The following is an 18,510-nucleotide window of genomic DNA, read 5'->3' on the forward strand; positions in this document are numbered from 1 at the left end:
CCCTGTGTCTGTGTGGGTTTCCTCCGGGTGACTGTCTGTGAGGAGTGTGGTGTCAAAATCTTTGACTGGTGGTGGTTGTTGGACTCTTTTGGAGATCTGGCAACCCGTTTGGCTGTTTCTGTACCCGTTTGGAAGCTGTTTTGATCGCTCGGGTTTTCCTGTTTACTCGTTTCCATTGTTATTTCTATATTTATATCTGTTTTTATAACCTACTAACCATCCATAGATCTATCTTTTAGATTGTCTCCGCAGGAATATTCATTACAGAGGCACTAAAACTGCCACCGGACCCTGGAGTAACGTTCTTGGTGTAAGTTACTAAAATTCACTAAAAGCGGTAAGTACCTGCAATTCCATGGCTACTACTGGCTGTTTTGCCTGCTCAGAGTGTGGCATGTTTAGTTTAACGCCCTTTTCCACCTCTAGCGATAAATATAGTGGTTGTATTTGTAGTAAGTGTCAGCTAGTTAGCTCTCTGGTGGATAAAGTGGACCAGCTAGAAGTGCGCATCCGGAGCTTATTATTGTTGAGGGATAAACAGCGAGATTCAGTGTTAGCAACTCCGGGTGCCTTAGGGAGAGTTAGCACCCCCACGACTCCGGCGTTAGAGCCCTCACAGCGGGGTGAATGGGTGACGTCTCGGCGTCATAGCCGGAAAGCGAAGGCTGATGCTAACGCTGAGGCCAAAGCTAGCCCACCGGGACACCACGCTCCTCCGATTCGCGTGTCAAACAGGTTTGCCCCGCTCAGCGAAGCACCCGCTGAGGAGCCTGTTAAGAGTGCTCTGGTTATAGGAGACTCTATTGTTCGGCACGTGAAATTAGCTACTCCTTTAGGGGCGCCGGCAGTAACAGTTAGCTGTTTATCGGGAGCCAGAGCGCCGGATATTAGTGGCAACCTTAGACTGTTAGCTAATAGGAGATATTCGAGGGTAGTCATTCATGTAGGGGCCAATGATATTCGTCTGCGGCAGTCTGAGGTAACTAAGGGTAATATTACAGAGGTGATTAAACTGGCCCAGACGATGTCCGATGCCGTAATCTGCTCTGGCCCCATACCAATGCGGCGTGGCGACGAAGCTTACAGCAGACTTTGGGCGTTAAACTGCTGGATGTCCAAGTGGTGTTCCGAAAATCAAGTGGGCTTTATAGACAATTGGTTACGTTTTGAGGGCAAGCCTGGTCTTATAGGTAGGGATGGTATCCACCCCACGCGGGAGGGTGCTGCCTTACTTTCTTGCAGTATAGCACATAGTCTTTTAGTTAGTCAGCAGAGTAGTGTAGATAGCTGCTGACAATCCAGAGCCGGGACCAGGCCGCAGACAGACAGGCTAAACCGACCGTCTGCGAACTGTCTTGAGACGTCACCCAGGTTCAACTGTATTGAGACTGTGTCTTTCCCCCGAACTAAATGTAAAAGTAGAAAAACAAAATCAGCCTGTTTCAGCAACCTAATCAATATTAAATCATACACAACACCTAGCAGCAACACCTCAGAACTAAAATTTGGGTTACTCAACATAAGATCACTAAACTCAAAAGCACTCATCGTAAATGATATTATAAGTGATCATAAATTCAATGTTTTCTGTCTCACGGAAACGTGGGTTAAACCAAATGAATATTTAGCACTAAATGAAGCCACCCCCCTAGGCTATAATTATGCACATAGCCCAAGAATATCGGGCAAAGGAGGTGGAGTATGTGTAATTTACCAAAATACCCTAGAAATTAGTCTTAAACAATGTGACACCTTCTCTTCTTTTGAGGTTCTCTCCATTATTATTACAAATCCGGTCACAAAAAAGGACGCATTTTTATTATGCAACATTTACAGACCACCAGGGCCTTACTTAGAATTTCTGAAAGAATTCAGCGATTTTGCTACAAACCTAGCGGTGTGCAATCATAAAGTTATAATTGTAGGAGATTTCAATATCCATTTTGAGAAGGAAAGTGACCCACTAAAAAAGGCATTTACCTCAATCTTAGACTCTATTGGTATTACTCAAAATGTAACAGGGCCTACACACTACTGCAGCCACACTTTAGACTTAGTTCTGACACTAGGTCTTAACATTGACAAAATTAATATCTTACCGCAATCCTCAGCAATCTCCGATCATTACTTAATTTCATATGAGCTACGTTTTATCCATAATATATGTAAGAACCCTCGCTATTCTACAAGGCGTATAATAAAACCATCTACCGCCCTACAATTTATAGAAAACCTACCAGAACTATCGACCCCAGTTCCAACTTCATCAGACCCAATGGACCTAGATGTACTAACTGATTACCTAGAAAATACCTGTCGATCTACTTTAGAAAAGGTAGCACCACTTAAACATAAAAGTATAAGACAGAAAAAGCTCGCACCATGGTATAACGATAAGACCCGTACTTTAAAACAAACATTACGAAAACTAGAGCGGAAATGGCGATCAACCAAGCTTGAAGTGTTTCATTCTGCCTGGAAGGACAGCCTTATAGAATATAGAAATGCCCTCACTAAAGCTCGCTCAGCATATCTGGCCTCGCTGATCTCCAATAATAAAAATAATCCGAGAGCACTGTTTAGTGTGTTTTCTAGAATTACAAAAAATCAAGCAGGTTCTGAACAACTAATTCCAGCAACTCTCACCAGTAAAGATTTTATGGACTTTTTTAATAATAAAATTGAGAATATTAGACAACAAACTCTAGCCACAGGATCAAATCCATCCTGGCTGCCACCCGATGTGAATGAAATAAAACATAATATAACTGTAAAAGAAAGACTTGAAACCTTTTACCCACTCCCACAATTAGAACTAGAGAAGATTATCACCTCCGCAAACTGTACAACTTGCACACTTGACGCAATTCCCACAAAGTTGCTCAAAGAAGTACTACCAGCTATTATTGATCCTCTTTTAACTATAGTAAACTCATCGCTTAGTCTGGGCCATGTACCCAAAGCTTTTAAACTAGCAGTTATTAAACCTATGATCAAGAAACCAAATCTTGATGCTAGTACACTGTCTAATTACAGGCCTATTTCTAATTTGCCATTTCTGTCTAAGATCTTAGAAAGAGCTGTGGCCCAACAACTTAGTTCATATCTACATAAGAATCATATATATGAAAAATTCCAATCTGGATTCAGGCAACATCATAGTACAGAGACAGCTCTAGTCAAGATAACAAATGATCTTCTTCTTGCCTCTGATCAAGGCCACGTATCCCTGTTGGTGCTTCTTGACCTAAGCGCAGCCTTCGATACAATAGACCACAATATTCTCATAGAAAGGTTAGAAAACATGGTTGGAATCACAGGGACAGCCCTATTATGGTTCAAATCTTACTTAACGGAACGTTATCAATTCGTAAAAGTAAACAATCTAACTTCAAATTATTCTAAAGTAAGATTTGGAATTCCACAAGGCTCTATTTTAGGACCATTATTATTTACATTATACATGTTACCGCTAGGCACAGTTATAAGAAACCATGACATTAACTTTCACTGTTACGCAGACGACACACAATTGTATATTTCAGCCAAGCCAGATGACAAACACAGATTAAAGAAAATAGAGGACTGTGTAAAAGACGTGAAAGGCTGGATGTTGCGTAACTTCCTCCTTCTAAACAGCAACAAAACAGAGGTCCTGCTTTTGGGTCCAAAAGTGACAAGAAATAAATTATCAGATTTAATTTTAAATCTCGCTGACTTTCCAGTTAAACCTGGTTCAGCAGCAAAAAATCTTGGTGTCATAATTGACCCGGATTTATCATTTGATCAACACATAGGTAGTATCACTAGGACAGCTTTTTTACATCTTCGCAATATTGCTAAGATTAGAAATGCCTTATCCCTCCAGGACGCAGAAACATTAGTACATGCCTTTATTACTTCAAGGCTTGACTACTGTAACGCACTACTGTCAGGATGCACCAGCAGCAATTTAAGAAAACTTCAACTAGTTCAAAATGCTGCAGCTAGGGTCCTCACTAAAACTAGAAAATTTGAACATATCAGCCCAGTTTTATCATCACTTCATTGGCTGCCTGTTAAATTCCGCATTGACTACAAAATTTTGTTATTAACATATAAAGCTCTACATGGGCTTGCTCCTGAATATCTTCAAGATACAATTTCTTATTATGAGCCTCCACGTTCACTCAGATCACAGAATACTGGATTTTTAAATGTTCCCAGAATTCAGAAGGCCTCAGCTGGGGGAAGAGCCTTTTCTTATAAAGCCCCCCAACTCTGGAATGATCTTCCAAAAAATGTTCGGGACTCAGACACAGTCGCAATCTTCAAATGTAGGCTAAAAACTCATTTGTTTAGTTTATCATTTGGTAGCTAATGCTCCCCCATAGATAAAGGCGGCAGATCCGGGGGGTGCATGGACACAGGGAATTATAGTAAACTGAGACGCTGGTGCTGTCGTCCCGCCGCTTCTCGCGATCACTCAGGTTTGTTGACGGTGGAGCGGAGGGATGCCAGTGTTTCAGGATGCTCCCGTGTCTGTGTGTCCTCCTGGTTCTCTCCTTTTAGTTAACGCTGTCATAGTCAGATCTGCCGGAGTCATTAGCCACACTCTGGAAATTTTTATATTTTCTACTTTACAAACACAAAACAGTTCAAAACTAATTCCATCCCTTTACATCTTTCCGAGTAAACGACTGCCCACCTGTCTGTCTGGACACTGATGGATGACTGTCGAGATCCTCCTCCACGCTTCAGACCAGCTGCCCACGCTCCAGCAACCACCAAGTGCCTTGAAGCTGTCCCTACACTGAAGTTCTCATGGACTACTAACTATCATCACCAGTAGATTGACCAGAGGAGGATGGGTCACCCCTTGTGAGCCTTGGTTCCTCCCAAGGTTTCTTCCTCAGCTGGGGGAGTTTTTCCTTGCCACTGTCGCCCCTGGCTTGCTCACTTGAGGGTTTTACATTTGTCTTTACATTTCATGTCAAATCTTGTCTTACTGGAATTCTGTGAAGCTGCTTTGTGACAACATCAGTTGTGAAAAGCGCTATATAAATAAATTTGATTTGATTTGATTTGATTTGATTTGGTGTGTTCTCCCTGTGTCTGCGTGGGTTTCCTCCGGGTGACTGTCTGTGAGGAGTGTGGTGTGTTCTCCCTGTGTCTGTGTGGGTTTCCTCCGGGTGACTGTCTGTGAGGAGTGTGGTGTGTTCTCCCTGTGTCTGTGTGGGTTTCCTCCGGGTGACTGTCTGTGAGGAGTGTGGTGTGTTCTCCCTGTGTCTGTGTGGGTTTCCTCCGGGTGACTGTCTGTGAGGAGTGTGGTGTGTTCTCCCTGTGTCTGTGTGGGTTTCTTCCGGGTGACTGTCTGTGAGGATTGTGGTGTGTTCTCCCTGTGTCTGCGTGGGTTTCCTCCGGGTGACTGTCTGTGAGGAGTGTGGTGTGTTCTCCCTGTGTCTGTGTGGGTTTCCTCCGGGTGACTGTCTGTGAGGAGTGTGGTGTGTTCTCCCTGTGTCTGCGTGGGTTTCCTCTGGGTGACTGTCTGTGAGGAGTGTGGTGTGTTCTCTGTGTCCGCGTGGGTTTCCTCCGGGTGACTGTCTGTGAGGAGTGTGGTGTGTTCTCTCTGTGTCCGCGTGGGTTTCCTCCGGGTGACTGTCTGTGAGGAGTGTGGTGTGTTCTCTCTGTGTCCGCGTGGGTTTCCTCCGGGTGACTGTCTGTGAGGAGTGTGGTGTGTTCTCTCTGTGTCTGCGTGGGTTTCCTCCGGGTGACTGTCTGTGAGGAGTGTGGTGTGTTCTCTCTGTGTCCGCGTGGGTTTCCTCCGGGTGACTGTCTGTGAGGAGTGTGGTGTGTTCTCTGTGTCCGCGTGGGTTTCCTCTGGGTGACTGTCTGTGAGGAGAGTTTTTGTTGCTTTTTATTTACTTGAAATTTGCTTTACACAAAATGATCTCAAGTAATTACTAAAATTATAAAGAGAATATAGAGGAATAACTATAGGCTTAAGCTGAATGTTTTAAACACAATTATACATTTATGAGAACATATAAAATTTACGGGCAATAAATGTTTTGAAAGAAATAAATCAGAAGAGGTCGATTTAATATCAGTTAGATACTTTAACAGGCTACAAGTGAACACAGTGCGGCGCTGGGAGCAGGTCACAGCGGCTCTCGGCGCCTGTAGGAGTAGGTGAAGGAGGCGCGGTGCTGTGATGCGAAGAACGGCCATGTTTTCCTTCAGCTGAGTGTTCTTTTATGTCGTCTTTATGTGTACATAATTCACGATTAGTCTTTCTCTATTTCTGCCTTTGGATTTAGTCCTTCTGTGCTCCGGAGTATTTCTCAAGCTTGGTCTCAGCTTGTTTCTCTCATTATTGCTTTGCCCTTTTTATAATGAAATGCAAATTCCTCACGTCTGTCTCTAGTCTTTGCTCACGTCCAGTAAACAACTGAAACTGGGCTTTCTTTATACGGATTTCTCAAAAACTGGGGGTTCGTGTTCCCTCCCTGAGAAAAAAAAGCATAGGAACGCCCCCCCCCCCACCCACCGTGCCCTAACAGAAGTAATCAACTATGGTGTATGCGTAGCACGTTGAACGTTTCTACAACACAAATGAATTTCATTGGGACATAATTATTATAATTATGTATTATAATTATAATATTATATAATTATATAATATAGTATATTATATAATATAGTATAAGTATAGTATAGTAGTAATAAGTATAGTATAGTAGTAATTATACTACTATATATAATATATATAGTAGTATAATTATATATTATAATTATGAAAACTGTGAAACATTATTTAATTTACACATAAAACTTAAGATTTCAGTTATGAATAAGTTCCTTAATCAAGTAGCACATCTTTTGATGTCATTTGGCGTACCACCTCTTGCTGCTTCACGTACCACAGTTTGAGAACCACTGGTTTAGAACAAACCCAAAAGTCTCAGTATTTACTGGTTGCTGTCTGCTGACTTTTCAGAAGCTGATGTTTATGAATGTAGCTCAGACCAGGTGAGATCTCTCAATGTGGACTAACTGTGTCACTCCAATGACATCATCCCAATGATAACATGATGTCTAGATTGGAGCTGGATGTTTGTGTGATGGGCCGAGGCAGAGGACGACAACTTCCAACAGCCCCTGCAGGAGAGACCAGTTCCAAGTCAAATAAAACCTGCCGTTTGAGAGAGTCAATGTCGACAGTGCTGTCAATGTCAAAAATCAGATTGTCACGCTTTAATAAACACAGAGAACACACCTGCCCTCAGTTCTGTCAGCGGCAGGGCGTCCTCCTTCACTGCAGCTGACAACGGCAACAGAGTGTCACACTGTACTTCAGGGAGTGTAACAATGAGACGCTGCACTTGTGTGGACACGAGCTCCTGAGCAGCTCAAGACCAACATGACAGCTATCAACAAAGTAACAATCTCTCTCTCACTCACACACACACACACACACACACACACACACACACACACACACACACACACTGTACAAGCCACAGAGCACTTTTTTTTTTAGTATTTCTCAAGGTATTTATTTTTTTAATATCAGGAAATAATCAGAAAAACCTACTATTATCTATTTATCAAATCTGTCTCCACCACTGCCTCAGACACCGCTCCATCTCTCCAATCTTTAACGCCCTTAAACTACTTACAGTTGTGCCCTCCCAGCAAAACCTGCACTCAGGGGTCTCAAAGAGTCAATACATTCACAACAAACACACTTCAAAAATCAGATTAGATTTTAAATAATCCACATTAATATATAAAAGCCTATGTGTTTAACTATGACACGCCACACAACTGTACAACATCAGGCAGATCACCAAAACTCACCACCTCAAACAGCTCTGAAAGCTTTTAGCATTGAGCAGCAGGAGAAAACTGAAATCACACCCCGGACGCAGACGTCTTCACGGACGGATCCGAGATGATTGTAAATCTGTGTCAGGGATTATTTGGATCATCAGAAGCAGACTAATGGAGATGGATTTAAAAACTGAACTTAAGCTCAGTCCCAGGCTCCAGTGTGGTTATGTGTTAAACGTGTTTCATGTTTCTTTTCCAAAGCCGATAAATAAAGACACACTTAAGTTGAAGTTAAATGAAAAGTTGGGCTTTCTGCACAGTGTCCCAGAGTCCCACACTTTAGACCGGGAGAGGGGCTCAGCGCTGGTCCCGGGGGCTTATGTGCTATTTAAACACAGCTGATTTAACTCCCCCACACACTGACAGGTTTAACTGTGGCACTAGAGCGGGGAAATAAACCCGAGGTGGGGTCAGAGCCTCCAGGACGCGAGCTGAGCCCTCCCCGGATTAAAAGGTGGCTCAGTTTTATGTAAAAACCAGTTAAGACAGCATGCAGCAGTTCTCTCTTCAGTCGGTCTAAACGGCACAGTCTGGATTACTACCTTGTGGTCATAACCTGACCCCACCTTCAAATCTGGACACACAGTTCACGCCCCATGTCCCAGTAAAGCCCTGGAGATGGGGGCCATGTACAAAAACGTTTGGAACAGATAAACTCATAAGAACAGATGAGAAAAGGCAGCTCTGGTGAACAGAAGGCAGAGAGGAGAAGCCATGGGCAGATGGAGAAGGAGCAGGGAGGAAGAGGAGGATGAAGCGGGGTGAGAGAAGCGAGAGATTGGCCGTCCATTCACCGGCGTCCAGAGTGCAGCAGGACGGGAGCGCAGCAGTAAACTGCAGAGGAGAGAGAGAGAGAGAGAGAGAGAGAGAGAGGGAGTGAAACAGGGAAAGAAAAGAAGAAGAGAAACAAGAGAGAAAAGCAAACATAGACTTTGTGGTTTAAGGTAAACGTGAATCAGATCCCGTTGGATTTGATTTAAGGTGGATATTGTAGAGTATAGTAGATAGTGGATATGTAGCTGTCGGCAGATGAGGAACACGAAACCTATCACACACAAGACGTAGCTCATTTCTCAGTGGTTCTGTGTGTTTCAACGTTCGGAGATGTTCACAACTGAGAATAAAATACAACACACCTCTCTCCAGTCTCACACAGACACTGTCCACGGTTTTACCTCGTGTCACTGTGGTAAACAGATAGTGACACTGAGGAGTGTGGTGTGTTCTCCCTGTGTCTGCGTGGGTTTCCTCCGGGTGCTCCGGTTTCCTCCCACAGTCCAAAAACCCACGTTGGTAGGTGGACTCAAAAGTGTCCGTAGGTGTGAGTGTATGTGTGTGTCGGTGTTGCCCTGTGAAGGACTGGCGCCCCCTCCAGGGTGTATTCCCGCCTTGCGCCCAATGATTCCAGGTAGGCTCTGGACCCACCGCCACCCTGAACTGGATAAGGGTCACAGATAATGAATGAATGAATGAATGAAGTTGGAACTGAAATTGTGAATAAGTAGCTTCTAAAAAAGCAGGACAAACGCTGCAAAAGTAACTGCTGTATGTGCTTATTGCCACAGATCCATCTGTTCATACAGCTCTACAAACCCATCAGAGCTGAGCATGTGGGGATGCAGCTCATGTAGGAGATGATGTAGGTGCTAAACTGAAGTGTGAATCTAAAACTGTCCAATTGTAAACAATGTAATAAAACACCAGTCTTGGTCTGGACCTAGTTCTGGACTTTCATCTGTGAACACTAGGGCGGTGAAAGAATGTCCGGTGCTAGAATCCTGATTCTAGTGCTACACTAGTGCTAATTATCACATAGAACCGGCCTGACCTTTTTATGCTTTTTTTAAAAACAAATATGTTTAACATTCATCACACAAACACACACACACACACCAAAGTGTAAAACAAGAATGACCATGCAATGAAAGGGAAAACATGTTTACACTGTGGTGGTGACGGTTCTTGCCATTCCTTGTGGATGGCTCGTCAATAGCGTGGTATCACTCTATTGTGGTTATTGTGACAGTCCTCGCGAAAACACACTTGGATCTTTTCATACTTGTTTTTAATGAAGATTGTGCACAGTTGAATGTCTGTGACCACAGTGGGGTCACATAAAAATAGCAGTGCGTCTATGGCTATGTTCACACAAATGGCCCAAATCTAATTGCTGTGTTTGGCTGTTCACACGGTCTGTGTAATATGATCTATTTCTGGCATCAGAGTGATCAGTCATCACTCTCCTAAACTGACCCACATTCACAAGTACGACATGAACAATGAAAAACTGATATAGAAATACTACAAAGAAGCTCTTCTTGTGCTTGTGAATCTGTGGGCGCAAGGCGGGAACACACCCTGGAAGGGGCGCCAGTCCATAACAGGGCAACACACACACACACACACACATTCACTCACACCTACAGACACTTTTGAGTCGCCAATCCACCTACCAACGTGTGTTTTTGGACTGTGGGAGGAAACCGGAGCACCCGGAGGAAACCCACGCAGACACAGGGAGAACACACCACACTCCTCACAGACAGTCACTCGGAGGAAACCCACGCAGACACAGGGAGAACACGCCACACTTCTCACAGACAGTCACCCGGAGGAAACCCACGCAGACACAGAGAGAACACACCACACTCCTCACAGACAGTCACCCGGAAGAAACCCACACAGACACAGGGAGAACACACCACACTCCTCACAGACAGTCACTCAGAGGAAACCCACGCAGACACAGGGAGAACACACCACACTCCTCACAGTCACCCGGAGGAAACCCACGCAGAAACAGGGAGAACACACCACACTCCTCACAGACAGTCACCCGGAGGAAACCCACGCAGAAACAGGGAGAACACACCACACTCCTCATAGACAGTCACCCGGAGGAAACCCACGCAGACACAGGGAGAACACACCACACTCCTCACAGACAGTCACCCGGAGGAAACCCACGCAGACACAGGGAGAACACACCACACTCCTCACAGACAGTCACCCGGAGGAAACCCACGCAGACACAGGGAGAACACACCACACTCCTCACAGACAGTCACCCGGAGGAAACCCACGCAGACACAGGGAGAACACACCACACTCCTCACAGACAGTCACCCGGAGGAAACCCACACAGACACAGGGAGAACACACCTCACTCCTCACAGACAGTCACCCGGAGGAAACCCACGCAGACACAGGGAGAACACACCTCACATTCCAGAGCGGGGCTCAAACCCACAACCTCCAGGTCCCTAAAGCTGTGTGACTGCGACACTACCTGCTGCACCACCGTGCCGCCCCAAGTTTGTTTCCCAATATATCTTACAAAACAAACAAACAAAAAAAAAACAAAACAAAACAAAAAAACCCTTGACCAGTCCGTCTCCACGTCCTAAACACCTCAAACTAAAAGTAAAATGGTTTGGACCATAACCTGGAGATCATTCTCAGCGCCGGAGTGTCCTTGAATTCCGATCTGGCCGTTCAGGCACAGTCACACTGCCATAGATCAGATATAGATCGGATCTCAATATCACATGTGAAGGTGGCTTTAATCTGATTTGTGCTGTTCACACAGAGACACAAACCACACATCTGAAGAAACAGATCAGATTTGGGCCACTTTTACCTGCTGTGTGAACAGAGCCAATGTTACGAGGGTTTTCTAACGACGTGGTTAGTCTAATCACATGCTATAAAACCAGTTAACACCAGGACAAAAAACCTCAAACTAATTTCACAGTTGATATAAAGCCGTATAACGCAACCTGGCTGGCACAATAGCGGTCTGTCACATCACTGAGAACATCTTTTACAGTAAGAAAATTAAGCTAAAGAACAAACAGGATGCATCAAAGATCTCAGAGCAATCCTCCTGACCCCATCCCACGGTCGTTATGACGGAGAGTTTCTAAAGACTGTCTATGCTGGAGTTAGTGAATCAGATCAGATCAGATCAGGTGCTGTATTGATTTCTTGGTGCTTCTGCATTGGTTTGTGTTGTGATGATGTCAGCAGGGTCATGCTGAGCCTTGTGTTTGATACAGTGCCTCAAACGTGACGCAAAACAGCTGCTGCATCGCGAATGACTGAGAATCCACATCTTCACAAGAACACAATTCTCTTTTCATTCTCTTTCTTTTCTGTTTGATAATCTCTTCTACTCTCTCTCTCTATATCGTCTTTTGCTCCCTCCTTTCTTTCTCTCTCCCTCTTGCTCTCACAGATACAGTTTCATTACTTTATTTGGATTCTATAATAGTTCAGACTCATTGCACAGTTCCTGATTTAATTCGTGGTATGTTTTTCTCATGGAGACAGGCGACAGTGGCTTCTCCAGAAAAACAGGCTCCCTGTAACTGCAGAGACAGAACAATACTTCTGCTGTATATTCTCCTTGTGTATATTTGGAATCGCTGGTTCTCGGATGTAAACAACCTGAGTCATGGAGAGGCCACTGTGGTCTCTGTATCCTGCCGGTCTTCAAAGCCTTAGCTTTAGTGCAGCTCTCAGGCAAATTGCAACAAAATCTTAAAACTGCCGTAAGGACTTTTTCACTGCGTTTTCGATGGCAGTTAAGAGGGGTGTGATGTTTCTCAGTGCAGCGTGCTGGTGCTCCCTGCTGCCACACACACACACACACCCACACTGTCCTGAGTTCTGAACACGCTCTGCTAATGTAAACACAACTGTGCAGCTCGAAGTCTGACATCCCTCCCCCCCGCCCCCCGCAATAGAACACCGTGAACACATGCTTCCTCTGAGACATGAGAAGCCAAGCCACCGTTTCATTTCTAACTGCTGCTAATGCAAACTGAACAGCTTAGCACACCAGAGAAGAATGCAAACTGCCCAGATCTGTCACATCATATGAAGGATGGCAACTGGCACCGTGATCACAGAGATCAGGAAGGACCAGTCCTATCCATCCAGAGTGACACCAGTTGTGTTCCCTCTGACTTCAGGCCTCAGACACCTGAGACTTCCCTGGAGACCATGCCTCTGGTCTTACATCAAATCCATTGACTCCACAGAAAAGACCAAGCTTAAACAAAGCGTGTTCATCTCAGCATCTCTCCTGACATCTCTGAAGAGATCCTGCTCGTAGAAAGAAGAAGATGAAGGAGGAAGCAGGTGGTGAAGCTGAAACAGAAGGACGTTAGTGAGAGGCGAGTAGACGCTGAGGAGACAGGACAGAGGCAGGGCTGTGGAAAGACTCCTGAGGTTGGAGTTCAGGGCCTGAGACCTACAGTGTGGAGCTGGATGTATGTGGATGTCCACAAGGGTCTGCTGGTGGTCCTGTCCAGGGGGTGTTGGCAGGTTGGACGTGGGAGAGGAGTCGGTCGAGTGCTTCAGCTCCTGTAAAGGACTCCTCTTGGGTTTGAGTGGCACATTGCGCCCGGACCCTACAGACCGGGATGAAAACAGCATTTGAACACAATCCGTGTACGAAACAATTTATGGAAGTTGTGTGTGGATCTTTGACATGTTTGGAGGTAGTCACAGTGGATTTCAGGCCTCTTCTCAAAACGCCATGTACCAATGAGCTCTTCTCCAGGATTACACCATACACTTTAGCAATAAGTCACAGCGTAAAAGCTCACTTCTATCCTCTTAATGCCACTGGTAACACATTACAGTAAGGGTACATTAACAGTATTTAACACAGTTCTACTCGGAATCACTGGGCACAAGGCAGGTGGGTCATTCTCAGCGCTGCAGTGACACTGACGTGGTGGTGGTGTGTTAGTGTGTGTTGTGCTGGTGTAGAGTGGATCAGACACAGCAGTGCTGCTGGAGTTTTTAAACCCTGTGTCCACTCTCTGTCCACTCTGTGAGACCCTCCTTCCTCGTTGGTCCACCTTGTAGATGTAAAGTCAGAGACAGTAGCTCATCTGTCGCTGCACAGTGTGTGTCGCTCGTCCTCTAGTCCTTCATCAGTGACACAGGACGCCCCCCACAGGTCGCTGTTGGACGATTCTCAGTGCAGCAGTGACACTGAAGGGTTTAAAAACTCCAGCAGCACTGCTACTTTAAAGTTTAGTGGAGATAATAGCAAACGTAGTGTTTACATTCTGTAGTCTTTAGATTTTGTTTTTAATCACTATATCACTCAGCATCACCAACTCTCTCGCGAGAGCAGAGAACAGCTGGCGTGAGGCGTCTGCGAAGGTGTGTGTGTGTGTTGTGCGGGGGTGGTGTTTGTTCAGCAGTGCTTATTCAGCAGAAATGACGATCATTTAGCACTGAGGGCGGAGGGAGGACGTGTGCAGACTCACGCTCGCCGTGACAGGCCGGGTGTCAGAGCAGAGATGCTGTGTTTATGGGCTTTGAGCAAAGACAGATTAAGGTGATGGATTTCTCTGCTGTCAGCAAACCGCCGATAAGAGCTGCAGTCAGGGGCCGAGCTGTGAGAATTTCAAAACTGCCATATTTTACTGACAATTCATATTTACACCATGTCCTTAGTACCTAGAACACCAGATATCTCCTGTAATTGTTTTATACTCTATACTCGTACATTTCATACACATCAGATACGTTGTTTTATTGAGTGAGATCACTCACCAGCTCAACATTGTTTGGGGTAAGAGTGTAATTGAGGTACACACTTAAAGGTGCCGTTCATGATTTTAATCAAAAAACACTTTTTTGATTTAAAAAAAAAAACAAAAAAAAACGCTCATCCAATCCAGGGTCACGGTGGCTCCAGAGCCCACCTGGAATCATTGGGCGCAAGGCGGGAATACACCCCGGAGGGGGCGCCAGTCCCCCACAGGGCAACACAGACACACACACCTATGGACACTTTTGAGTCGCCAATCCACCTGCAACGTGTGTTTTTTGGACTGTGGGAGGAAACCAGAGCACCCGGAGGAAACCCACGCGGACACAGGGAGAACACACCAACTCCTCACAGACAGTCACCCGGAGGAAACCCCCGCAGACACAGGGAGAACACACCAACTCCTCACAGACAGTCACCCAGAGGAAACCCCCGCAGACACAGGGAGAACACACCAACTCCTCACAGACAGTCACCCGGAGGAAACCCCCGCAGACACAGGGAGAACACACCACACTCCTCACAGACAGTCACCCGGAGGAAACCCACGCGGACACAGGGAGAACACACCAACTCCTCACAGACAGTCACCCGGAGGAAACCCCTGCAGACACAGGGAGAACAGACCAACTCCTCACAGACAGTCACCCAGAGGAAACCCCCGCAGACGCAGGGAGAACACACCAACTCCTCACAGACAGTCACCTGGAGCAGGAATCGAACCCACAACCTCCAGGGCCCTGGAGCTGTGTGACTGCGACACTACCTACTGCGCCACCGTGCCACCCGCTGGAAACCAGTCTAAAGTTTTTACGAAGCCCCAGTGTCAGTAAATGAAGAAAAAAAAAAAGTGTCTTGGTCCTGGATGCTAGGCTTTCCCCCTCTCTGCTCATGACAGATAAACGCCATCTTGATGTTGTTAGACAAACGCTGAAAAGCACGAACTGAGATGAGGATGTTGCTCTATTCCTGCTCCATAGGTGGGTAACACTGACTTATTTTTGCCATTTTGGATCCCTTAAGGTAGAAACTCAGGAGACAGCTAACTGCATTAGCGACAGAGCTACAAAACTAAACAACTCCAGTTACAAATGAGTTTCTGTGGGAATTCAAGCAGTGAATGAAAACTTAGACAAGTTACACTTCAGCCGCTTACAAACAACAGTTATTCTTCCCCCTCAAACACACTATTCTACCTTAAATGATGCTGAGAATCAGAATGTAAACAATCAGAGAGAACTGCATTTCTCCACAGCCGTAGATGTTCCCTCTAACACCAGAACTGTAGTTGGACCACTGAGGATGTGTGTTAATGCCTAGTGTAAACAGTGTAATTAGTAATTCAAATGTAAAAAGACAGGTGATAGATGACTCACCAACAGAGAGATGAGACATAGACAGAGACAGAGAGAGGTAGGTGCTGGAAATGCATTAAATTATACAGCTCATATATGCTGATTAGCTTATAGCTGGTAAATTATAGCCTTAGGACACCTCTGTGACACTCTCTCTCTCTAAACCTTGTCCACACTAACTGGCTCCCACAGACACAGTGTGGGTGGAGAGATCGATACAAGGACTCCCTCCATTCCCTGCCTTACCTTCCACTTGCTTCTGTCACTGACAGGTGGTGGACACTCGCTGTGGTCAGTGCTGGGTAAGCTTTTTCCTAAAAGACCGTTTTTATTGCTGAAAACACAACTTTTGGTTTTGTGCCAAAGACGCTCCCAAATGAGAAGGCCACGTGCTTTTAGTACAAAGCGCCTCCTATCAACACGCGCTGTACCTCAGGCTGAGGCTGATGTAAGAGCAGTGTGTTATTGCCCGTACACGTGGAGAACTGTATGGTTGCCCATCACAGTTGGGATCAGAGCGTTTTTGGGTGTTGTTTCTGCACTTATGCCAATGATATTGGTTGCACAATTTTGTATTCTGACCTACAAGCTCCAACCTGCTGAGATAAAATGTCTACTCCAGATCAGACGTGGGTCAAACTGTTGAAGGCTCAGTGATAACCCCCAGCATTCCTCACATTTTCTGAACTGTAAGGTGAAGGCAAACCCTGTTTAATCAGCCAGGGACCCAAGGTTTCATTACTGGGCTTTTGGAAAGAGGTTCCTTGGAGCGTGGTTTTGTGTCAGTGCTCGGAACGTTAGCCCCGATGTTGGGTTGGTTCTAAACGCGGTCGATAGTATTTATTACTTAAGCTCATTACAGTGCACAGGCCAGCTGAAGCGGAAAGTTGCTCAGCGAGGCATGCACTCACTGAACTGAGCAGGGCTTCCCTGCACCAGACACATCCTCCGGAGTCTGAATGAGAGAGATATGGGCGTAGTCTAAATTGGTCCCCAAATGGATGATTTTGTAACTGGTAAATTAATATATTCACTCAAATTTAACTCATCTGTGGTAGTGAGCACACACTCGGGCTGCCCCCTTGTTAGGCCACAAAAATACGGTGTTACACAGGCCTGGCTTGGTAAATGGGACGCAAACCAAGTGTCTCAGTCCAAACTGGCTCAGGTCTCTCGGTCTCTCTCTCTCTCTCTGTCTCTCAGCCATGGCCAACCAATGGCACTTTGGGCGCAAGGCGAGATTATACCCTAGAGGGGGCACCAGTCCTTCCACAGTCGTGTGTTTTTGGACTGTGGGAGGAAACCAGAGCACCCGGAGGAAACACACGCAGACACAGGGAGAACACAACACACTCCTCACAGACAGTCGCCCGGAGGAAACCCACACAGACACTGGGAGAACACACCACACTCCTCACAGACAAGTCACCCGGAGGAAACCCACACAGACACAGGGAGAACACACCACACTCCTCACAGACAGTCACCCGGAGGAAACCTACACAGACACAGGGAGAACACACCACACTCCTCACAGACAGTCACCCGGAGAAAACCCACGCAGACACAGAGAGAACACGCCACACTCCTCACAGACAAGTCACCCGGAGGAAACCCACACAGACACAGGGAGAACACACCACACTCCTCACAGACAAGTCACCCGGAGGAAACCCACACAGACACAGGGAGAACACACCACACTCCTCACAGACAGTCACCCGGAGAAAACCCACGCAGACACAGAGAGAACACACCACACTCCTCATAGACAGTCACCCGGAGGAAACCCACACAGACACAGGGAGAACACACCACACTCCTCACAGACAGTCACTCTAAATTCAGGAGTGCACTAACTGATTGAAAGTAAACTCAGAGTGGTTACTTACTCAAACACACTATTCCACCTTTAAAGACACAGAGGTTCTGAATGAACACAGTTGGGAGGGGAGTTTGTTTTCTGCCAGAATTATAGTTCTCCAGAATGGTCTATTGTGCCTTTAAGGGCTGCAATAACAACAGCTCCGATTACATTCCACTCTGGCACTTCAGCGAGTATGCAGAGTTAATGCCAGGCCTGATATTAGAGCACTGGGTGATGATGTGCTCTGGTGAGTGGGGAATGGAGCTATCCAGTTGCTTACAAAGCATACAAGCCTATAAAAATATTCTAAAAATGATGACTTTGACTCCCAGCGCTGTGCGTAAAAACAAACCTGCACGAGCACTCTTTACAGGAATTTAATATTTTATCTTGAAAGAAGGATAGTTTTCCAACTGTTATATAGTGCACAGAAAGTGCGAGCAGTGACAGGGCAGTAGCTTTTAACATAACATTATTTTTATTTTAAAAAGCAGGGTGGTGGTTGCTAACTGTACATCAGCAATAAAAAATGACGAGTGTTTACCCTGATCTTCTGCATCAGCTGTTAACACACCTACTCATACACTGTAACTGAACTGCACTGTTGCCAGCTGCTTACAGAACACACACACACACACACACCCTGGATGAGTGAGCTGCCATCTGAGAGGTTGAGGGTTATGTGGTAAGGGAACTTTAGGCATGGACGTTGAGGGAGGAGAAAGCACTTTTCCGTCACTTTGCCTGTTTCTCCTATAGCTCCCGGGGATCCAAGCAGCGACCTTTAGTCCCAGGCCCACTTCTCTAACTTTTAAGCCACTTCAGGACCTTTGAAT

General features: G+C 45.7%; 1 protein-coding gene across 7 annotated transcripts in view; it reads right to left on the reverse strand.

Moving 5' to 3' along the window:
* The window catches only part of cobl (cordon-bleu WH2 repeat protein), a 112,410-nt gene that overhangs the window by 12,271 nt on the left and 81,629 nt on the right, over positions 1 to 18,510 (reverse strand). For 4 of the 7 annotated variants that reach the window (XM_066682375.1, XM_066682373.1, XM_066682376.1 and 1 more), the window contains exon 10: positions 13,137 to 13,292. The exons of the other annotated variants lie outside the window; for them this stretch is intronic. In XM_066682375.1, the coding sequence (XP_066538472.1) occupies positions 13,137 to 13,292 (156 nt within the window). The remainder of the gene's footprint in view (positions 1 to 13,136; positions 13,293 to 18,510) is intronic. 7 annotated transcript variants of the gene reach the window in all.

This window comes from Hoplias malabaricus, chromosome 10, assembly GCF_029633855.1.
Source record: "Hoplias malabaricus isolate fHopMal1 chromosome 10, fHopMal1.hap1, whole genome shotgun sequence".
In the NCBI taxonomy this organism is placed as follows: Eukaryota; Metazoa; Chordata; class Actinopteri; order Characiformes; family Erythrinidae; genus Hoplias; species Hoplias malabaricus.